Here is a 24,497-nt window from a genome sequence, read left to right on the forward strand (position 1 = left end):
GTGTGGAGAAAATGGAACCCTATTACCCTGTTGGTGGGAATGCAAACTGGTACAGCCACTATGGAGAACAGTGTGGAGATTCCTTAAAAAACTGGGAATAGAACTGCCATACAACCCAGAAATCCCGCTGCTGGGCATACACACCGAGGAGACCAGAACTGAAAGAGACAGTGTACCCCAGTGTTCAGTGCAGCACTAGGACATGGAAGCAACCTAGATGCCCAGCAGCAGATGAATGGATAAGGAAGTTGTGGTACATATACACAATGGAGTATTACTCAGCTATGAAAAGGACTGCATTTGAGACAGTTCTAATGAGGTGGATGAAATTGGAACCTATTATACGGAGTGAAGTAAGTCAGAAAAAGAAACAAATACTGTATATTAACACATATGGAATTTACAAAGATGGTAACGGCGATCCTATACAGCAAAGGAGACACAGATGTAAAGAACAGACTTTTGGACTCTGTGGGAGAAGGCGAGGGTGGGATGATTTGAGAGACTGGCGTTGAAGCATGTATATTACTGTGTGTAAAACAGATGGCCAGTGCAAGTTCAGTGCAGGAAGCAGAGCACTCGTAGCTGGTACTCTGGGACAGCCCAGAGGGATGGGGTGGGGAGGGAGGTGGGAGGGGGGTTCAGGATGGGTGGGACACATGCACCCATGGCTGATTCATGTCAATGTATGGCAGAAGCCATCACAACACTGTAAAGTAATTATCCTCCAATTAACATAAATTAATTAAAAATAAAAGCCCACTTTCTCTCTTTTCCTAGAACCCCACTAATGCTTGCAGTGGCATATGGACACAGTGATGCTGTCTCATTGTTACTTGAAAAGGAAGCAAATGTCGATGCTGTGGACATCATGGGCTGCACAGCTTTACACAGAGGGGTATGTCATCTTCCTTAGCTTTAGTCAGCAGTTCTGCAGTGAATTTGTTTCTTCTTCTTTTTTACCTTCTTATGAATTTTTAGTATCAAGATTGTTCCCTGAGATAGCCAATTAACCTCAGTCAGTCAAAAAGAAATTACAGAATCTTTTGCAAAGATAAAATAATGGCAGGTACTCTTAGGTTCTGCTCTTGAGTTGTCATGTTTGACTGTGATAATAGATACATGAACACCTATTGTTGCTAGACTTGGTTCTGCCTTCTGATTGCATGCACATCATAGGAAATTTGCAAAAAACATTTTAAAGCACAAATAACAAAATCATAATCTCTAGTAATCTTACCTCCTGAAGATAACTATATCACCAGTCTTTTTTCTAAATATAGGTTTGTTTTAAATCTTAAAAAGAATACAGAAGATGCTATTTGGAACCTTTTTTTTTTCTTATAGTATATCAAATATCTTAGTCCATATCACTAAATATTTTTCTGCCCTTTTTTAATCCTCCATTGTGTGCAGGTGTTGTAATTTATTCTGATGATTACCTAGTTTTGAGTAATCACGCTATTTTTAATTGTTCTTTATTACAATGTGGGCCCATTTATCACCTGACATATGTACTCTGCTGAAATAAGTACACTGTGTGTAATTCTTCATACACACCTGCTGAACTGTTTTTTTTTTAAGTATATCAAGTAATCTAAATGAAACACAAGCAGAAATCAGGAAATTGTTATTTAAAGATGGTGCTGACCACCATTGATCAATGAAAAGAAGAGGATTAGGGTTAGCCCTAACCCTAACTCTAAATGTTTAATGCCATAATCTTAGAACTTATTTCTTGGGTACTTCCTATGGGCCACACAGCAGTCTGGGAGCCTTTACATATCTCATTAGTCCTCACAACAGCCTATGAGGTCATTATTACTATCCCCATTTACAGGTGGGTAAAGTTAGGCATAGAGAGATAAATTAACCTGTCCAAGTTTTACAAGAGGGAGCTAGAATTTAACTCACATCTTCCTGATTTTAAAGCTGATACTTTCCACTGCATCATGATACTTTCCATGGTTATGTTTGGCAAGTCAAGAGATGTTCCTAAAATGCTGGTGTTCACACAGACCTTTCTGTTAGGAATTCTTGCTAGGTTGTTCTGCGTTTCTCTGAAGTAGGATAAGAGATTTTCCCCTTAAGACCTGGGCGTTTTGTCCACTTACTTTGAGGCTAACCTCACTTAGTCAACAACTTTGCTTGCTGAGTCTTCTTAGAGTTGTGTTGTGTTTTTAATTGCGACGCATCAGATCATGACGGGACATGAGGAATGTGTGCAAATGCTGCTGGAACAAGAAGTGTCGATTCTGTGTAAAGACTCCAGAGGGAGGACACCCTTGCACTATGCGGCTGCTCGTGGCCATGCCACATGGCTGAGTGAGCTGCTCCAGATGGCACTTTCCGAGGAGGACTGTTCTTTCAAAGACAACCAAGGCTACACGCCACTGCACTGGGCTTGTTACAATGGTGAGTTAATTGTCACTTGACTGATTCTGATAGACTTCCTATCCCAACATCACTGTGATCTCAAAGGAAGTGAAAACATAACATGATGCTGTAACCAAGGTATCCAATCTTTCTGCATTCAGATACTGCAAAACAAACAAACAAAAATACCCTTCTTAGAAAATATTTTTCCCTCCGTGGCTACCATGATGCCTTATTGGAATGAAAATTTACTTTACACTTTTTGTTAACCAGTAACATGTAACTCCTCATCAGAACTTCTGATGAACTAACTAGTTTAAATCAGGCTTTCTTTTCTATATGAATAACCAGGGATCCTACAAGGAATTGAAATAATACAGCTAAAAACAACCAAAACAATATGATGTAATAATGTCATTATTGACAGCTGGTAGGTGCATGATTTATCTTTTAGCATTGCATTTTTATGTCTCATAGTCCCATTTATTTAGTTACTCTTGCTACTGAGGAGATTTAAAATTTTGTGTTTCACTTATTTGAATAGAAAAAGTACAATGCATGATAATTGTTACATTTCAAAAATACTGAAGCCTGTAAAGTAAAATTAAGTCTTCATTTCCAGACTCACCTTTTGATATAATTTGGTGTTTATTTTTCATAATTTTCCCTTGAGAGTGTAAATCAATATATAGGTATGTACATCTTTTTTAAAACTAGAATGATATAACAAATATTTTATAACTTCTTATTGTGCACTCAACATTCTATTGCAGATATCCTTACAAATCAATGTGTATCTATATACATTGATCTTTTTAATAGTTGTATATTTTATAGCAGATAAATAGGTATAGACATGCATGAATATGAGGGTATATATCAGAATTTAATACTTATTCAACCAGATCCCTGTTGATGAACATTCAAATTGTTTTTAGGTTTTTTCTCACTACAAACAGTACTGCAGTGTGTATGTTCATATCATGATACTTTATTCTGTTAGATGAATTTCCAAAGGGAAAATTATTGATGAGGGCTTGTATATTTTCTAACTTTAATAAATTATACCATACTCCTTTAGTATGGCATAATTTTTACCCCCACCAAATGTAAATAAAAGCTTTTGTTAGCCCAAGGTGATATCATCTTTTTAATTTTTGTCGATTTGAAGGACAAAAAAAGGGTATCTCATTTTATTTTGTGTTTCCTTGTTTAATTGTGTACTGATTTATGTATTTGCATTTCCTCTTCTGGAAATTACTTTTTCCATCTATTGCTCATTTTTTTCCTATTGAGTTGTTTATCTTTTTTCACACATTTGTAGGAGCACCTTATCTTAGAATATGAATCCTCTCTGTGTTATGTGTGTTGCAAATGTTTTTTTCTCAGTAGGTCTTTGCTCCTTGTTGATGATATCTTTTTCCATGTAAAGATTTTGAACTTTTATGTAGTTGAATCTGTGAGATTTTTTTCTTCTATGGTATGTAGGTTTACAGTCTTGCTTAAAAAGATCTCCTACCCCTAAGCTTACATGAATATTTTCCCATATATTTCTTGCTGTTGTTCAGTTGCTAAGTCCTGTCTGACTCTTTGCAACCCTGTGGACTGTAGCATGTCAGACTCCTCTGTCTTCCACTATCTCCCAGAGTTGGCTCAAATTCATGTCAATATATTTCTTCAGTTCAGTTCAGTTCAGTCGCTCAGTCGTGTCCGACTCTTTGCAACCCCATGAATCGCAGCACACCAGGCCTGCCTGTCCATCACCAACTCCCAGAGTTTACTCAAACTCATGCCCATCGAGTCGGTGATGCCATCCAGCCATCTCATCCTCTGTCATCCCCTTCTCCTCCTGCCCCCAATCCCTCCCAGCATCAGGGTCTCTTTCAGTGAGTCAACTCTTCGCATGAGGTGGCCAAAGTATTGGAGTTTCAGCTTTAGCATCAGTCCTTCCAGTGAACACCCAGGACTGATCTCCTTTGGGATGGACTGGTTGGACCTCCTTGCAGTCCAAGGGACTCTCAAGAGTCTTCTCCAACAACACAGTTCAAAAGCATCAATTTTTCAGCGCTCAGCTTTCTTTATAGTCCAACTCTCACATCCATACATGACCACTGGAAAAACCATAGCCTTGACCAGATGGACCTTTGTTGGCAAAGTAATGTCTCTGCTTTTTAATATGCTATCTAGGTTGGTCATAACTTTCCTTCCAAGGAGTAAGCATCTTTTAATTTCATGGCTGCAGTCACCATCTGCAGTGATTTTGGAGCCCAAAAAATAAAGTCTGACACTATTTCTACTGTCTCCCCATCTATTTCCCATGAAGTGATGGGCCCAGATGCCATGATCTTAGTTTTCTGAATGTTAAGCTTTAAGCCAACTTTTTCACTCTCCTCTTTCACTTTCATCAAGAGGCTCTTTAGTTCCTCTTCACTTTCTGCCATAAGGGTGGTGTCACCTGCATATCTGAAGTTATTGATATTTCTTACTCTGCTTCTGTTGTTTTATTTATCCATAATCAATTCTTCTATTAAAATTTTCACTCAGAAACTATGATTATTGGGTCCAGAAAAGTTTTATGGTGCTCTAACTGTATCAATTTAAGATCTTTCATTATGTTTTTATTATGATCCTCTTTTTTTCATTGATTCTGACCTCAGTAAGAGTCACATTTTCCACTTTTTCTGTTTGATTTTTCTCCCTCCCTGCCATTGGAGGATTGTGATTTTTTTTTTAATTGCTAATGGGTAAGGTCTCCCTAACCCCCATGTGAGTTAAGCTGCAAGGCCTATCTGGCCCTGGAAAACCTGCAGGAAGGGGGTGATGGAGTGCCAGTGTTGATTATAGCGGCAGGTGGCAAACCTCCCAGAGACCACATTTTCTCCCGTGTGAAGCTGGATGGGGCGGGGGTGATAGGTCTGTCTGTTCTAAGGCCTCTCCAGGTACAAGCCAGGGAAGGGGAAGCAGACCTCTCCTAAACAATCCACTGGAATCTACACTCCAGGGTAGTCTTCCAGATTGCAGGTTTAAGCTCCCCTCTTCCCAGAATCTCCTTCACTGAGCACTTTGAAACACTGAAAGTCATTCAAGGATCCCCAGTCCTACCTACACAGACCTTTAGATTGAGATTCATATAGCCTCCAAGAAATGGTTTGTGTAGATGCTGCCCCAAGCTAGGTCCTTCAGGGAAATTCATAGTAATAGTGAGGTTGAAATGTCTTGGAATATTTGAGTGAGAGTTGGATATAGTTAGAAAGCTAAACAGTATAACTCACATAAAATTGGGGGATTTTTATGTTCATTACTTCATATACTTCTCAGTCCTCCTAAAAGCAAAGTTTCACCTTTTTTCTCTATAGGTACAAAAAAGTTTGACTTATTTTAATACTTAAAATTGTTCAATCAACATCATTCTGGGGTAGATCAGAAGAGAGCTCGAATTTAGCACAGAACACAGCCAAGAAGAGGTTTCCAGGGCAACAATCCATATTCCAAAGCAAAAGAGTTTTACCTTCTTGCCCTAATAATTGAATGAGAACATTGCATCACAAACCTCATTTAAAAGGTCCTTTATCAAGTAAATTTCCCATCATCCTGTAACATCAATAGGGCAGGTATTCCTTCTCTGATTTTTTTATATGTAGGAAATAGAGGCTCATAGATCATATAACAAGTAAGCTCACAGAGCTGGGGCCTTACTTAAATTCAGTTGATTTGAAAACTACCTGCCATTTTGTTGAAAGTAATTATTCACATTCATTCATCTACTCACTAAAAAATGCTTAGTGGCACATTCATTCATCTACTTACTAAGAAATACTTAGTGGGTTTGGACTATTTGCCAGGAACTATTCTTGGTACCCTTTTAAATACTATATAGTGTTTTATAGTCAAAGTCCTTTAACCTGCATTATCATAAGTACTGTTTTTTTATCAATCACATCTTCCTCCCTTCCCTAGGGTGCATAATTATAAGTGAACCTATTCATGTGGGTAAAAGGGAAATTTTCTGTCGTAAATATGGACAAACTGAGGCGTACCTATGTTAGGCACCTACCTGCTAAGAGCTGTGAGTATGATAGAATTGTTCTGCTTGCAGATGAGGTCTCTTTCTCATCACTGCTTAATTTATTCATTGTATCTCAGAATGCCTATGAACATAGTTGAAAACATTTTGGCATTTGGTGAATTTTATTCCATGGAGAATGATCATTCAGTCAATTTAGGAAAATTCATAGGCCAGAATTCAGTACTTAATGAAAAAATAGAAACTTTCATTAAACAAAGTTTCATCTTAAAAGCTCCCTAAATCCCTTTGGTTCCTTGCAGGTAATGAAAACTGTATAGAGGTACTTTTGGAGCAGAAATGTTTTCGAACATTTATCGGTAATCCTTTCACTCCACTGCACTGTGCAATGTAAGTAGAAACACTGGAAGTTAATGGTGTGGCTTGAATTCTTTAAACCACACCTGGAAAAATGGCTTTTGGCAGAAGGAAAACACTTTTAGATTACAGATAAGACCAGTATATTCCATTTTGCAGCTGAAGGCAAATAAGTCTGATATCAAAGTGCAGTATCTAATGTTAATGATTTTTCAGGAGCTTTTTGTGAAGTGGCTCACAGACCACCCAGGGAAACAGTAGGAAGGGGTGGACTGGGAACCACAGCACACCCCATGGGAAGAGCTCTTCAGGTGCATCAGTAGTCACCTGTCTGCCAAATTCTAAAAATACGTTGGGGTTGACAATAGTATCCCTCTGGATAATTAGAAAGACATTTTATTCCAGGAAGATTCCATACATGGTAATTTTCCAATCTTCATAATGTTGAAATTCTTCTTTGGTAAATGAAACTTTTGCTCAAAATTTGTATCAAAATTTTTAAATGGATCAGATTATTGAAGATATAGTGCATAGAAAGATGGAGTAGGAGGGGATATGTAATTTTTTAGAGAGCAAGATTTAAAATTTTAAATCTATTTTCATTTTAGAATAAATGATCATGAGAATTGTGCATCACTGTTACTCGGGGCCATAGATTCCAGTATTGTCAATTGTAGAGATGACAAAGGCAGGTAAGTGATCCTAAGAGCATGGCTCTTGTCTGATGAATCTTAGCCTTCTTTGTGGCTACAGAGTGGCCAAACATCTGTTTTTGATTGAAAAAGTAATATATAGACATGTTTTTAAAAATTAAGTATAATAGATGATATATAAAGAAATTACCCTCTTAGTCCAGAAGCCCCAGCCTCTTCCACTGAGAAAACTACTTTAAACTGTTCTTTCTAAATTTTTATTTTCTTCCAAATATTTTGTATATATAACTATATAAATATATAAAAATATATATGCTTATATTCTTTTTATACAAATGAAAACATTCTATATTAATGTTCTCCTTTTAACATACCTTGGCCATCTTTCCATACCAGAACGTAAATATTTACTATATTCTTTTTTAAAGCTTCATATTATTCCATTGACTGGATATGTTATAATTTAATCAGCTTGTCCTCCTTTGAAGAATATTTAGATTGTTTCAGAATTTTGGTGTTTTAATGAATGGTGCAGTGAACAGTCTAGTACATGTATCTGTTTACATGACCAAATGCATCTGGGAGATAAAAGTGCTAGAATTGGAATTTTTTGGTACAAAGATCATAGTGTTTAATTTTGATAAATCATGCCAAATTGTCCTCCCAAAGAAACCAGCCATTCATATTAAATGATATAGGCTTTTTTAAAAAAAATAGCCAATTATCTACAAATCTAAGGCCTAATTTTGAAAGTGTGTTTATCAGTGATGAGAGAGGTCATTGGAACTCAAGATTAAAGGGTCAGTAAAGATGCTTTTATCATCAGGACCACTGCCTACACCTCCCAAATCTAGGGGTGCCATTCACATGGGTGACACTTCAGTGTCTACCCTGAATGGCCTTTGGGGGGACTTGGTCACCATCTCTGTAAGCAGTAAGCTTTAAATCCCTAAGATGACACCGTGCACGTGTTTCTCAGGCACATATAGAAAGGGAGTGTGTTACGTTTATAGGAAGCTAACATCATACTTGTTTTAAATCGTTAGGACACCACTTCATGCAGCAGCATTTGCTGATCACGTGGAGTGCTTGCAGCTTCTTCTGAGACACGGTGCTCAAGTGAACGCGGCAGACAATTCAGGGAAAACACCGCTGATGATGGCTGCTGAGAACGGGCAGGCTGGTGCTGTGGGTACGTGCTTGCCTCGTGGACTTGGTGTTTAGGCCTGTCTAAAACCAAAGGAATGTAAAGTTGGGAAAGTGGTCATCCTTTCGGTATATACATGTGAGAGAAGACCAACATTGTATTTAAGCCACCTAATCTACTTGCTGTTCATCTTTAGTCCCCTGTTAACTTGGTTATTGATAGACTTTGTCAAAGTGAGCCCACCTTTCCACAGTGAAATCTGTCAACATTTAGAAACCAAATAGAACAAAAGAATCATTTTACCTGGAAATAACAAAACTGTAAAGACAATTAAAATTAATGCCTATAGGGACTTCCCTCATGGTCCACTGGTTAAGACTCCATGCTCCCAGTACAGGGAGCCCGGGTTTGATCCTTGATCACTAAACTAGATCCTGTGTGCCTCAGCTAAAGATCATGCATGCTGCAGCTAAGACCTGGGAGCAGCCAAAGAAATAAAAGTAAATTAATAACTATGGACTTTAGATTTGAATAGAACAACTATGGCAATAAAGTGGCTTCTCTGATAGCTCAGTTGGTAAAGAATCTGCCTGCAGTGCAGGAAACCCCGGTTTGATTCCCAGATTGGGAAGACTGCTGGAGAAAGGATAGGCCACCTACTCCAATATCCCTGGGTTGGGAAGATCCCCTAGAGAAGGGAAAGACTACCCACTCCAGTATCCTTGGGCTTCCCTTGTGGCTCAGCTGGTAAAGAATCCACCCGCAATGCGGGAGACCTGGGTTCAATCCCTGGGTTGGGAAGATCCCCTAGAGAAGGGAAAGGCTACCCACTCCAGTATTCTGGCCTGGAGAATTCTGTAGACCATACAGTCCATGGCGTCACAAAGAGCCAGACACGACTGAACGACCTTCACTTTCACTTTCATGTGAAATAAATTGTTCCTTTTTTCTTTAAAAATATTAGTTATGGTAATGTGAGTATACAAATTCAAAAACATTATTGTTTTGGTAGTAATTTCTTCAAAATGCATGTAATTAGCGTGTGGTCTTAGTAACCATCTTTTGGCTTTTTCTGCAGATATTTTGGTGAACAGCGCCCAGGCTGACCTGACTGTAAAGGATAAGGACTTGAACACATCCTTACATTTGGCTAGTAGTAAAGTATGTAAATAGATTTGAAACACTGTTATTTAGTGTAATGATAAAATGATAATAATAATACCTAAATCTGTCCATCAGAAGTGTGTATCATGGCTCTTAATTAAGATGTATGTTTCCCCAGGATGGTGCCATTCTCAGTGGAATCAGAGGGGGAAGCAAAGGGCAGACCCACACAAAGGGGTTGATGGGCTATGCTTCTCAGGGAATTTGCCAGTTGAATTCTTGCCACAGTCTGGTTTGATGCTGCCACTGAATCTGTCTTCATGGTTGTGGTATCATATTTTGCTTTTAAATACAGGTTAGGAACTTAGTTAAGTGGCTTCTGAAATATAAGCAGTTCCACATGTTTTCATTTATTCTGCTTAAAGACATTGTAATAACACAGCCAAAAATACTCTTTTATGAGGCAAATAAATGTATTCATTTATGTATGCTTCTCTTGTCTCCCTTTTCTTCTGGTACGTAGTTCAATGCAAAGAATGTGTTTGTTTGTTTTAATAGCATTGTGTTCACATACAGCTAAAGGTTCCTGCTTTTGTAAAAAAATAAATGTATGATTTTATGAGAGTGGGATCATACTGTTGGATAACCTGCTTTTGTTACTGAATCATATATTATGAATATCTTCCTTTCAGACAACATATATTATAGTGTTTTAGAAGATGTATGGAACCCTGCCTTAGGATTGTGCTACCCTTGATTCATCCCATCCCCTATTGTTAAACATTTCCTTGTTTCAAATATATGCTACTACAAATAATACTAATTGTAGTATAATAATCAGAATAAATCCCTAAATCCCTAAATATGAAATTAGTGAGTCTAAGGCTATGAACACTTCTAAGACCAAAATGCCCTGCAATAAGGTTTTAACCATTTACATTCCACCAGCAGTACATGACAATGGAAACTCCATGGGCACTTCTAAAATTATCTTTACGTGTTTCCCTTTTAAGGTATTGTAATATGATGCTAGTTGACACCAGTGATGATGGTTTATTCCAATATAGTTGTATTATTAAAGGTGTTATCTATACCCAGTGGTACCAGAAGTCTCAGCCATTCCTTTCATTGGTTACATTTTCCCGTTTCATGATCCAAGAAGCCTTTGGAAACCACAAAAAGTGTTGAGGTTCCTGAAGTTCATGTTAAGTTGTCATGTTTTCATGAATATAAGTACAATGCTTTTCAGACTTATTGTGCAAATGGATCCTCTGATAATCTGGTTCAAATGCAGATTCTAATTTAGTAGATCCAGAGTGGGGCTTGAGGGCCAATATATCTAACTCCCAGGTGATGCTGATCCTGCTGTTCTGTTGAGCCACATTTTGAGTGTCTAGGGTTTAGGAAGTGGTCACCCCTTAACCAGGCAGAGGGCCTGAAGTTCCAAAAGGGTCTCTATTTTATTAGTTGATTTTTTAGATTTTCAGTTATCATAAGTCATAGCATATAGAGGTATCTTTTAAATGAGGAAGAAAAGAATGACCTTTGCTGGAAAAGACTATTTATAAGGCAGCCAGTGATGAATGATACAGATAACAGGTACAATGGGAATTCCAGTGATAGGTGGATACTGAGGTGGTATTTGAAGGCTTGAGGAAGAAGATGGGACTTGACTTGTGTTTAAAAAGCTTTGTTGAAGAATTTAAAGGACACTCCTAATTCTACTCTCTGTTTATCTGCTGACCTAGCTGACATAGCATCAGCTTCAGCTCCTTGGACATTAATTCTAAAAGTTATCATAAAAATAGTAATATTTTAGATCAGATTTATACTAATCAAGTCCTAATACACCTTATTTAGAATCTTTGAAAATCTAGAGCTGTTTAACCATTTGCTTTTAGAAGAAAATGAATTATTCAGAAAATAGCCTATTTTGATATTACGCAGGGAATACATGTTAAATTTAAAGCATACTGAAGTGATTTCCCCAGAACATTTCTGTAACTCTGTTCCATTTTCTTATCTTTTTTTCCTTCATTAGGGTCATGAAAAATGTGCCTTGTTAATACTTGACAAGATACAAGATGAGAGCCTTATTAATGCAAAAAACAATGCACTGCAGACGTAAGTGTGACTACTAAAGTTTGACTAAGTCCCAGATTCATAGTCATTTATTTGACCAATAATAAAAATGTGCTATATTCTAGGCTAGAGCTGGGGGATGCAGTGATGAAAGACACAAGTCTGGCTTTTCCTTTGTGAAGTTCATGGTCACATATCTACAATTGCTGACCAAGCTAGACATTTTTAGTTAGAAACTTTCTTCTGATATGCCTTCATAGAATTTTGTGAGGTGGTCTGTGTTTTTCCTTGCTGATATTTCTAAGGTAGTACTAAAAATATAGTGGGTTGTTAGAAAAATCTTACCAGTCGCCATATTTGAGGAGAAACTATTTGTTTAAACGTATTAGTTTTATGAATTTTTACTGGAAAACAAGTTTTATTTATCAGGTTCCCAGAATATGTTTGAAGCATTTAAGCTATTTGTATTAATTATATTTTAATATAATTCAGTGTAATCCTTAGTGTGAAAGACCCAAAAGCTGCTTCGTTTTCCATTTTAGGAAATTACCTATGCATTTGTTTTAAGCGCAAAGGAATATTAGAATATTTTTTCCATTAAGATGTTTAAGCAGAATAGCAGAATATATTGTTTGACATTATTCTTTCAGTTCAGTCGATCAGTCATGTCTGACTCTTTGCGACCCCATGAACCACAGCACACCAGGCCCCTGTTCATCACCAACTCCAGCAGTCCACCCAAACCCATGTCCATTGAGTCGGTGATGCCATCCAACCATCTCATCCTCCGTCATACCCTTCTCCTCCTACCCTCAACCTTTCCCAGCATCAGGGTCTTTTCAAATGAGTCAGCTCTTCGTGTCAGGTGGCCAGGTATTGGAGTTTCAGCTTCAATATCAGTCCTTCCAATGAACACCCAGGACTGATCTCCTTTAGGATGGACTGGTTGGATCTCCTTGCAGTCCAAGGGACTCTCAGCTTTCTTTATAGTCCAACTCTCACATCCGTACATGACCACTGGAAAAACCGTAGCCTTGACCAGACAGACCTTTGTTGGCAAAGTAATGTCTCTGCTTTTTAACATGCTGTCTAGTTTGGTCATGACTTTCCTCCCAAGGAGTAAGCGTCTTTTAATTTCATGGCTGCAATCACCATCTGCAGTGATTTTGGAGCCCAGAATTCTAAATTCAGTAAAACTTCATTTCATGCCTTTAGTAATGACAATGTTTAAGAGTATGTATATGGATGATAGTAACACCAGTCTTATTGATTTCATATTGATTAACTGTGTGAGACAGTGATCAAATACTGATACAGAAAGCAAGGGGTAAAGAACCTTCTGGAAAACACACCAGAACTTGAGTTCTTTCTCTGGCTCCCTGTGTCTTGACACTGAGGTTGTTTGAGGTGTAAAATATTTGTACAATAATATCCACAGAAGAATTTGGGTCAATGTGGAAGAACAGTTGGATCTTTAGCTCTTCAGAAATTCTTTTTTGAAAAAGTGAAAATACTCGTGTTATTTATAGATTCTCAAGTCCTTTCTTTCTTTCAACCACGCAGATTACTCAGAATGCCACCTTCTCATACAAACATGCATCACAGTTGACATTCAGTGTTGTCTTTTTTTCAGACCCCTCCATGTGGCCGCACGCAATGGCTTGAAAGTGGTCGTTGAGGAGTTGCTGGCCAAAGGGGCTTGTGTACTTGCTGTAGATGAAAATGGTAAGTGGGAAAAGTAAGCCATTACCTCAGGTGCCAGTGCACCTGCTATGAAGCCAGAGGGAAATGGAGAAGCCAGGAGCTAGTTTAAAAAAGCAGTGAGAACTCTCTTTCCCTTGGAAGTCCCCTGTGTGTGAGCACAAAACGAGGATAATTTGTCCTGTCTGTTGTTGTAAAACACATAGTCTCCCTGCAGTCCTCCAGTGCCTTCCATGTGCATGTCATGTTAGCAACTGGTCTCAAACTCCTCAGCATGGTGGTTGAAATATGTTAGATACACTCATCTTGGTATTCGAGTGAAATTTTAACTGCACATGCTGAAGAGTTAGGGATCACATGTGTCATGGGTGCATGCTCAAGGGCTCAAATTAAAACATCTTTGTATTTCAGTTCATTCTGAGATCAAACCTCTAGGTATTATTTTACAGAACAGATCAGAACTCATATTTTCAGTATGGATATTTGGGGAACATGAGTAAAAATTTTAAATTAACATCTAGGCTTGAAAGCTGCTTCTGATCTATACCACATTTCTTTTCTAAATGAACTAACTCTTAACAGAAGCTTTCTACTCTTATTTCCTAAGAAATTTAGAAAGCTCATGAGTACGAGAATTATATTAAACTACCATGCCTTTCAAATTTGGGGAGCAAAAGAGGAACTTCTGGATATTTACCATTTAAGTAATTTTTTGAATGTGGCATTAATTGTGGCATTTAATTCAAGTATTATAAAATGTATTAACATAATCCAACTGCTTATTACAGGTATTGGAATTAGCAGCTCATGCCTATTTCTCAGAAGTAAGCAGCCATATGACATCTTTAGCTAACTGCTGTTAGTTTTGGTTTTGCAGCCCCATTTATCCTAGCATGTACCCTTCTCTGTCCCCAGCCTGACTCATGTAGGAGATGCGAAAAGTTCTCTATTACCCCGTCTCCTCGGTCTTCCTGCCCCACCTTCCCTCACCTTCTTATTACCACTATATGCACATGCATTAATACTTTAGGGTTGAAGGGCAGAGCCCCACAATTTTTCTCCAAAATGACCCAAGAGTCCAGAATGAATTCGTTTTGCCTTTCTTCAGTGTAAGTCTGCAGTATCTGAGGCTTGTTCAGCCCATAGCAAACTCAACAATAAATGCACCAGAATTGTAGAACCGCAGCCTGTGTTAGAGCTTAGCTACCCCCTAAAGGCCTAGGAACATTTGGGACAATTTTGTACCGCACTGGAGTCTTAATCACTTACACAGACCTCTGTGGAATGGAATGTTAAGGTATCTGTCCATTCTTGTTTGTCTTCATAACAGAGAGAGGACTCATCTGTTAAGCAGGGAGGGGAGCAGAAATCAGGTCAAATGCTAACAAATGATACAGCAAAAAATTAAGATTTTTGAGTCAGTGCCTCTGAATAAAATGAGCCAGTGGTTAGTAGGAAGTTTAGCCAGGAGAGGGGGCAGGTAAACCTTTCCAGCCAACAGAATAAAGGTTGAATAAGGGTAGACTGAATCGAAGATTTCATCTACCTCTCCATGGCTCCTGCTTCATGTGTTGAAATAGTTTTCTCTTCCAGACTTGACCCATCAAGTTCACATAGTAGAGAATGACATGACTCTATGGCACACAGCAGCCTCCCCATGTCTGTTACATTTAGGATTTGGGACTTTGGCTGGTGGTGTGGACATCATTTAAAAACCTCTTTAAGTTTCTTTTAAATGATAGTACATTTCACCACAACCAACCAGTGCTGTATCTCATCTTCTCAAATGATTCCATTTCTCTAGAACCAGCTTCCTGGCGCCTTCTTCATTAAAGTATATATAAAGTGACAGAACAGTGTTACTGACTCTCACAGACACCTGTTTCTCAACATCCTCTCTAATCTGACGTGGAAAGTCATTGTTCTCAGAATGAGAGTGCCCTGACCCCCGCTCAAGGTGCATGGTGTGTGTGTGCTCTCAAGTGGAAACACCTTTCTGATTGTCCTGTGGCTGTTTTTTTTTATTTTGTGGAATTGTGTCACACCCTCCCCCCCTCATGTTTCTGTTCACTAGATGAAGACTGGAATCCTGCCTAACTCCGGATAATATAGTGCTTGTTGTTGTCATGTAAGCTGGAAAGAAAAAAACAAAAACCCTCCATCAAATGTCCACCCCTTCCCGGTCCCCTCCAGCCTCACCCCAAGCATGACTTGTGGGAAGTAACTCCTTTTGCCTGGCATGATATCTAACTCGACATACATCTCCACGTGTGAGGTCGTTCGAGATGTACTGTGGGACGCTCACGCCACTTCTGGATTGCCCGGACTAACCACTGCCTTGTCTGCATTTACGCCCAGGTCATACCCCGGCCCTGGCTTGCGCTCCTAACAAAGACGTGGCTGACTGCCTGGCCCTCATTCTGGCTACCATGATGACTTTTTCTCCTTCCAGTACAATGACGGCTGTCAACTTCGTTTGTTTTAAAAAAGACAGTTTGAGCAGGACCACTCTCTCCAACCTGGGTAGCATGGTTAGCCTGTGCAGTAACAATGTAGGCTCTGAGGATGGGTACAATGAAAATGATTCTGATTCGGAAACTTTCTGACTTTGGACTGTAGAAGCTTTTCCTTGGTCACCCATGTTGGAGGAAGGGAACAAAGCTTGAATTCCAGATTTGTGTTGTGTTCAAGTGTTATTATGGGCCCGAGCTTACAGAGCCAGTAGAGAAGGGATTAATCAAGCCCAGGGAAGGCAGCTAGGCTGTAGGCAAAGCTCTCACATAGCTGGGCCTTGACTTTCCTTTGTTTCATGTTTTCCTTAGAGCTGAGATACTTCTGTGAAAGTCTACCTCTCATTTTAAATATGGAATTTTAAAAAAGCATTTAATTCTTTTTCTTTGGGCATAATGCAACAGAGAGGGAGATTTTTTTTTACTTTTCATGTACTCAGCAGTGAGTTCTCAAAAGTGTATCAATGTGACATTCATGTCCCCAAGGAAGGGAAGTGCTGGATAGGAGATGCCTCAAACCTCTGCTCAATTTGATGTTTACTTCCTTACTAGAAGCCAAAGGTAGAGGTGTTCATCTTCAGAAATAACGCCTGTAATAATCTTTTTTAAGGGAGTCAGTTATTCATAGGCTTCCCAGGTGGCGCTAGTGGTATCCTCTCTATAGTAAGTACTTAAATATCCAGAACTTCTTTTTGAGGATTTTTTTGTTTAAGTTGCCAAATGAAGGGGAAAATCCACTGAAAACTGAACTTGCTTTTCTCACCCTGTAACAAGCCTGTGACTAATTTTCACCAAATGATTGAACACGAATCCCTTCAATAACATTTCAGGTGAAAATTATATTGCACCGAAACTTTGAGATATATGCAAATATGAAATTACCCTTGATTAATTTGTCTGTAAATCAAAATACTAACTTTATTAAAAACAAGAGCCATCAGTATTGTTCCTCAGTAGTGGAATGTTAAATGAGCTTTTCAGTCAAAGTCATGCTCAGTGAATGGAAGTGTGACTCCAAAAGAGAACAAAGTGAAAGCGCGATGTAGAAATGGGTGAAATGGAAATTAAAGCCGATTAAAGTTGGTTCATGATGAAATCATCGTAGTGAACACTGTGTCTGCTCCCTCTCCTCTGCCAAAGCTTCTAGGTCAAATGGACCCCGCTCTGCACCCGGAATAGCTGTACAGAAAGAAGAATGAGACTTTAAATTATGCACATACACATGCACATGTATATGTATGTATTTATCTATGTCTGTAGTTCATCAGCCAGCTATACACGAGGACCAAAATGCTTCAGTCTAAAATTGAAGATTTAAATTGTTTTCCTTCAAAGTGGAAGTAAGAACTGAAATAGCTTTTCTATGGAGTTAAAATGTAATCTTTTTGCGTAAGTCTTTATTGTATTTTATATTTCTTATGACACAAATTTCTAGCTGATGGCTTAACATTTGTAACTAATAATGTGTTTACCACAGCTTAATTTTTTGCCAAACTAGAGAAAATGTTCATATACTTTGATGTATATGTGTTTGTATTTATTTGAAATGAAACAAATGCTGAGGAAATATCCATTGTTTATTCTCTGTTTTAATTCCTACTTGTCTTACTTGGAATAATGAGGAAGCCGGAAAATATACAGAACTTTCCCTGGGCTGGCCTGCAGTCCTGAGGGTAAGCCCAGAAATTCCACTGCTACGGCTTCCAGTTGACCCTCAGGTTCTTCCACGTCGGTTGAAAAAAGGTACAGCATCCATGACTCAGCCTTTGTGTAGCCAGCTCAGAGCTTAGAATACACTGCAGTCCTTATGCTTTTCTTCGAGATGAAAACTGAAGTGTGTAATGGGTCATGTGCACAAAGAGGGCCCAAAGAAAGATGCGGAAATTATCCTGAATATGCTGAAAATCTCATGGTCCCAGCAACCAAATGGGAAACTGTCAGTGTGTGGGCACATGTACCAAGAAGAGAAATAAAAATCACCAGCTCCTGCTATTTTCTACTTGAGGAAGAGACGGGAAAGAAACATATTGCGTTAGAGTACTGCTCTCCAATATTTTACAATGGGTTCCATTTTCACTCTGGAAATTTCTATCTTAATGTATGTGAGATATTTTTTAAACAGTGTCCTAACATACCTGGATTAAATACAGATACCATACTATGTATTTCATTTAACTGTAAAAGTCTTCACTCTGTAATATTCTGGATTTTATTAAAAACTCATGTTGGGTTCTTCACAAATGAGAACTTGTTCAAAGGATTTGCAAGAACTGGTATTCATTTCATTGAAACGTTTTGTTTCACCACTGCCATTGTTTCTTTTTTAATTCTTGGTGTTGTGTTCCCCTCCTTTCTCTGTCCTTTTTGTCTGCTTGGAGAAGATGAGTTTTTAAAAAGTGGATAAATTGCTAATGAGCAATAATGACCTTACCTTTACCAAAACCCTGAAAGTAAGGGAGCTCTAACACTGCAGAAACGTGATATATTGTGGAGTCTTTTTCCAGAAGTGAATGGAAATCTTGCTCAGTTGGCCTTGAAAGCAGGAAATGCGATGCCTGCTTTAATGGTGAAGCAGGTTACCATTTCTCCTGTAGAGTAGCACAGAGAACAAGAAATACTGCGGCAAGGCAGTGACAGCCGGGCGACATCTCTGTGGAGCTGCGTCCTGACTTTCCCTGCTCTCACTGCCAGAAAGGAGGAGGACAAAAGAACAAAATGCAATCATGCCGTGAATTGTTTATTGAATCTCTCTCCCCCACTCTCTTTTTCTTTCTCCCTCTTCCCAAGACCAAATTTTTTCCCTTAAGAAACGACTTTAAAAACTGAGTTCTGTGTTTTTCACTTAACATCTGTTAGAAAACTAGATTTGCCACATTGCTTTCTAAGAAAAACAAAGACAGAAAACATTGTGCTTTTAATTGAGTCTTGGTTGTTTTGTGCTTTTACCTAAATATGTTATTTTTAGACTGTATTTTAACCACAGCCACAGGGATCATGTTTCATTGCACTTACACCTATTTGCCATGTCTGCCTATCCTTGGTAAATACATTACTATCTCCAAATTGCCTAAAATCTGCTATGATTCTACAGTAAATAGCTCAGGGGATTTCTATTTATCACTAATAAAAGGGCACCATAGTATGTTTTGGTACTTTAGGCAGTAAACAGCTGCTTGGTTTATTATTTTATTATTAAATTAGGACAAGAACATCAAATGGACTTGCTGCACTAGTAATTCTTTGTACTGTTGAGCAACTTGGTTTGCTTATCTGTTGTGTTGGTTGAAGAACCCATCCCTTTTTTTTGTCTTGTGATATGAAGTTAGAGTGCCTTTTTATATTTGTATATTCTGAAAATATTCTGTGAAATGTTTTGCGTTTTTTTTCATTTGAGTGTTATCAGAGCAATATAATACCAGTGAGTTTTCATTTCAGCCTTTCTTTGAATGTATAAAGTGTCTTTTTTCCTCTTTCCCCTTTTACCTGCTTTGAAATGAAAATGAAGATGCTGAAGTTTTCTATAGGAATTATGTTTGATTTTGCAGTGCTAAAATGCTTTCTTTTTACAAAACCATAAACCATAGGTCAGTGTTATAGGGGAAGAGCGTTTTAAGATAGTGACAATCTGAGTGTGTGTATAAAATGTAATTCTATGCGTTTCTTTATGCAGTGACCTAAAAATTCAATGCAAAAATATCTTTTGTTTGGTAGTTTTGTCTATATATTTTATGCTTTAGCATGTGCAATATATCTTTGCAAAGCGTGATGATACAAATCTGGTGCCAGTGTTATATTTTGCATAACATATTTCTAACAGCATAAAATATTGTTTGATGATTTCAGTGGGATTTTGTCTGTAATGTTTTCTTATGAAAATTGGAGTTGAATGACTCTGGTAAATGCCATGACTATAAAAATGAGGAAATGACTTTTAGTTCAGTGAATGACTTTGAACCAATTGGAATCTTCTCAAGCACAGTTTAATACTTTTTCAACTACTGAATGCTAATCATGTCATGAAGTACTTAACTGTAATATACTATGGAAATGCATTCAGATGGTTATTTTTCCAAATAAAAGCGGTACAAATATTGTTGCAATTTGTGTTGTCTTTAAATTTTCCAGTTATGCTAATTTTGCCAATTGTTATGCTAAGTTAAACTTTTGTCCCCTACTAAAGCCAGATTAACCTTAAATTTTTAAAATAATCAAGATAGAGGTATATTTTCTGGTTTTGTTTATATAATCACAATTAAAGCAAAATATTTCAGACAGATATTTTACATTTATTTTACCTATTTATACCTCCAACATTTTTTATAAAGAAGTTAAGCTGGCTTGCAACTAAAGACATGTGATAAACTGGAAACAGAAAAATTAGGACAGTGAAAAAGAACTCAAACTATAGGAGTTCTCAGTTTAATGCAGTGGTTATAACTGAATTTGAGTTTGGTCTAAAGTTCCTTACAGCCAAAGTAAGAGGGAGAAATATGATTAATAATAATATATAATTATTTATAGAATAATGTAGTCTATATAATATATGGAGGTTATACTACCTATATAATTAAGTCTGTAGATCACATATCTCAGAAAAGGAGAAAGCTGTTAGGTCCACAAAATTGTGAACTAAACCACTTTTATCTTTGTTGCTGCCACCACTACTAGGCTCTGAAGTCACTGCTCTTCAATTGCTGGTAGTAACACAAGACCCAGCTTTTCAGCACTGTCCTTAAAGATACACACAGAAGTACCTCTCAATCTGTCTCACCATTCAGATAGTCTCTCCTTGGGTAGTAACTCAGGAACAGCCCCTCGAAGCGCTGAGAAACAGATTCCTAATTACGGAGTGTTCAGCTGATGAAAGAGATGTCAGAGGCACATCAGGAGGGGGGCGCAGGGGAGAGCTTCCCGGGTCCTCAGATCCGTGTCCTAGGATGTTGACAGTTGTCACAGTCCCGCCGAATCCCATTACCACCTTTTCCATGAAGACACCGGATCCCAGAGAAGTTATTTAATTGCTCAGGTTTGTGTGTATTAGTGATCTGAGTACACGCTTCTGTCTATAGGTGTTCTCTCTTCTATGCTGATCTGCCCTACCCTCTTTTGTGGGTTTGTTTTTTGTTTTTTTTTTTCCTGCTCGAGGTGTTCAGGAAGGTATTGCTCTCTGCCTTGCCTTACTCCTTATTCAAGTATACAACCTTGGTGTTTTTCAATCTTGAAGACTGTAGAGCAAGACATGGAACAACAGACTGCTTCAAAATTGGGAAAGGAGTACATCAAGGGTGTATATTGTCACCCTGCTTATTTATGCAGGGTGCCTCATGCAAAAATGCCAGACTGGATGAAGTTCAAGCTGGAATCAAGATTGCTGGGAGAAATATCAATAACCTCAGATATGCAGATGACATCACCCTTATGGCAGAAAGGGAAGAGGAATTAAAAACAGCCTCTTGATGAAAGTGAAAGAGGAGAGTGAAAAAACTGGCTTAAAACTGTACATTCAAAAAACTAAGCTCATGGCATCCAGTCCCATCACAAATAGATGGGGAAACAATGAAAACTGACAGCTTCTATTTTCTTAGCCATGAAATTAAGACATGTGCTCCTTGGAAGAAAAGCTCTGACAAACCTAGACAGTGTATTATAAAGCAGAGAGATCACTTTGCTGACAGAGGTCTTTATCGTTATGGTTTTTTCAGTAGTCATGTACAGATGTGAGAGTTGGACCATTAAGAAGGCTGAGTGTCAAAGAATTGATTCTTTTGAGCTGTGGTGTTGCAGAAGACTTGAGGGTCCCTTGGACAGCAAGGAGATGAAACCATTCAATCATAAAGGAAATCAACCCTGAATATTCATTGGCAGGACTGAAGCTGAAGCTGAAGCTCCACTATTCTGTCCACCTGATGTGAAGAGCCAACTCATTGGAAAAGACCCTCATGCTGGGAAAGGCTGAAGGCAGTAGGAGAAGGGGATGACAGGGAATGAGATGATTGGGTAACATCACCAGTTCGATGACCATGAGTTTGAGCAAACTCTGGGAGATGGTGAAGGACAGGGAGGCCTGGCATGCTGCAGCCTGTGTAGATAGAACTGAGAGCACAGTGCTACATAAATAGTGACTTAAAATAGCGACTTAGGGACTTCCCTGGTGGTCCAGTGGTTAAGAATCTGCCTGGCAATTCAGGAGACATGGGTTCAGTGCCTGGTCAGGGAACTGAGATCCCACTTGCCTCAGGGCAGCTCAGCCTGTGCACTGCAACTACCGAGGCTGCATGCTCTGGAACCCGTGTGCCAGCCCCAGAGAGCTCATGCACTGTAATGAAGACCCCACCTGCCGCATGTAAGACCTGAAGCAGATAAATAAAATTAAACAAAAAAAAAAGCTCAGTGACTTAAAGCAGCAAATGTTTATCATGTCACAGTTGCTGTGAGTTAGGAGTCCAGGCACAGTTTAGTTGGGTCTTCTGTCGCACGGTCCCTCACAGTTTATAATCACAGTGTTGGCTAGGAAAAGCTCTGTTTCTCAGCTTACACACGTGGTTATTGGCAGGATTCCTCATGGGTTGTTGGACTGAGGGCTGCAGTGCCTTGATGCAGTTGACTGACCTCAGTGCCTTGTCCAATGGGCCTCTCCGTAGGGCAACTCACAACATGGCAGCAAACTGAGAAAAGCCAGAGAGAAAAAGAGCAAGACAGAACTCACAGGCTTATAACTGAATCTTCAAGTGACGTTCCGTCATTTTTTTCCATAGGCTATTCATTAGAAACAAGTCACTAGGTCCATCCCACATGCAGAGTCACATCCCACCAAGAGGTGTGAGGCGCAGAAGGCAGGAATCACTGGGAGCTGTTTTGGAAGCTATTCACCACTCTGGCTGTCACAGTGTCCTTCAAGAGTATAAATTCACACCAAGATCACTTTTTCCCAGTCATTACTAAGGATCTCATTTACTTGACTTCATAAATTCACCCATTCAAGAGAAACATAAGGATCTCCTAATTTCACTTGTGCTCTTATAAGCAAGCAGAAAGGGAATAATGGCCTCTGAGTGCTTATATTGTTGGACATTGATGTGGCACTTTGTCTCCAAACTGCTTGTCAAAGGATTGCTCTTTCTAATGCCATTCAGTAGGTTTAGATCCCTGCACATCTATCCCTCATTTTGCACACTTAATGTGTTCCAGAATTAGCTTGCAAGGCACAAAGGCATTAAGCTAAAAGACTGTTAACATAAAAATATTGTAGATAAAAGTACTGTATGAATTGTCTCTAGCAAGTTTCATGCTGAAGGTACGTTTGCTCTAACATATGAAGCAGCCAAGATAATGGCTGTGCCATTCATTCATTTTCAAGCACTCCAGGGGGTGATGGAAAATGCGTGGGGCTTTGTGGTCGGCACACTGCCTAGGGAGGGGGAGGGCTTACTACTAGCATTTACTCACTAGTGTCAGGATTTGCTGGGCCAGGGATGCCACATGTCCCGTTCATCCCAACGTTCAACTCCCCACCGCCCGTGGTGCCCCCTCCTCACTGCTCATCTGCTCACTCTCCTCTCATTTCTGAACCATATCTTCATCACTTTATTACTTGGGAAGCTAGCCATATTTTTAAATCTGTCTTCACAGGGAATTGCATAAGCATGCTGTAATATACATCCCCTCCTAAAGAGTGCTCACAAGCTTAAGAAAAAGGACTTTCAGAAGGCAATGTCAAGCACGGGGTCCCTGGTTGTGTCCTTTTCTAGGTGAGATTGCATGCAGGTGAGTGGAGAAAAGCGCGACACAGATCTGAGACAGATATTTAATTCCTTTGTTATTAAACACTCAAATGCATGCCTGCACATGTATGTTTCTTGTCTTAAGCAAGGAATGATTGCATCCTCTTCACAAGTGGGGAAACCCTGCTTATAAGGACAGAAACATTTTGACCCACAATTCATAGCAGGATCTGGCAACACAGTACTGTTGACTCATGTGGTTCTCTGAGCCCTGCTTGTTGGACAGTTTCTAAATACCATTTTCTACCTTTAAAGGACAGTTTAATGAAGCATATTTAATATATAGAAGAGTTTGCTAGTTTTCAAAAGTAAAAATGTTGAAGCAGTACTTAGAGCATAAAAATCTCACCTGTGTCTATGTTCACTTGATAAAGTACCCAACAATTTGAAAACCTGAAATAACTCATATTTCTTATAGTTGGGTTCCATAATTACAAACATCTAGATTCAAATCTGCATGACAAGATATTGCCAGCCATATAGAGATCAGAGGAGAAAACCAGGAGATGGAACAGTGCCAAGAACCAAAGGCAGGAATGAGCATGGCATGTTCCTGGAACAGAAATGGGCCGGTATGATCAAAGACTTGTGGGGTAAAGAACGGTGGTATGAGAGGAGATCATGAGTGGTCTGAGGTCAGACCCTATAAAATTGTTTGAGTTAGGAGCAGGAGTTTCTATTTTATTCTTAATGTGATGAAAAATCTACTGAAAAAATGTAAGCAGAAGAATGGCTATGGTCCTATTTCATTTTTAAATGATC

At 38.8% G+C, this 24,497-nt stretch overlaps 1 protein-coding gene across 3 annotated transcripts in view; it reads left to right on the forward strand.

The window, feature by feature from the left end:
* ANKRD44 (ankyrin repeat domain 44) overlaps window positions 1-20,054 on the forward strand; it is a 306,281-nt gene extending 286,227 nt beyond the window's left edge. Inside the window, exons 20-28 of one of the 3 annotated variants that reach the window (XM_043445412.1) lie at window positions 781-898; window positions 2,199-2,415; window positions 6,703-6,790; window positions 7,366-7,449; window positions 8,457-8,602; window positions 9,636-9,718; window positions 11,703-11,785; window positions 13,377-13,468; window positions 15,803-20,054. In XM_043445412.1, coding sequence (XP_043301347.1) covers window positions 781-898; window positions 2,199-2,415; window positions 6,703-6,790; window positions 7,366-7,449; window positions 8,457-8,602; window positions 9,636-9,718; window positions 11,703-11,785; window positions 13,377-13,468; window positions 15,803-16,050 — 1,159 coding nt within the window. In that variant the 3' untranslated portion in view covers window positions 16,051-20,054. Of the gene's footprint in view, window positions 1-780; window positions 899-2,198; window positions 2,416-6,702; window positions 6,791-7,365; window positions 7,450-8,456; window positions 8,603-9,635; window positions 9,719-11,702; window positions 11,786-13,376; window positions 13,469-15,518 lie in introns of all 3 variants that reach the window. The other 2 variants (XM_043445414.1, XM_043445413.1) reach the window with 2 other exon arrangements.
* The last annotated feature ends 4,443 nt before the right edge of the window (window positions 20,055-24,497 follow it).

The sequence above is a fragment of the Cervus canadensis genome, chromosome 24 (assembly GCF_019320065.1).
Source record: "Cervus canadensis isolate Bull #8, Minnesota chromosome 24, ASM1932006v1, whole genome shotgun sequence".
Classification (NCBI taxonomy): domain Eukaryota; kingdom Metazoa; phylum Chordata; class Mammalia; order Artiodactyla; family Cervidae; genus Cervus; species Cervus canadensis.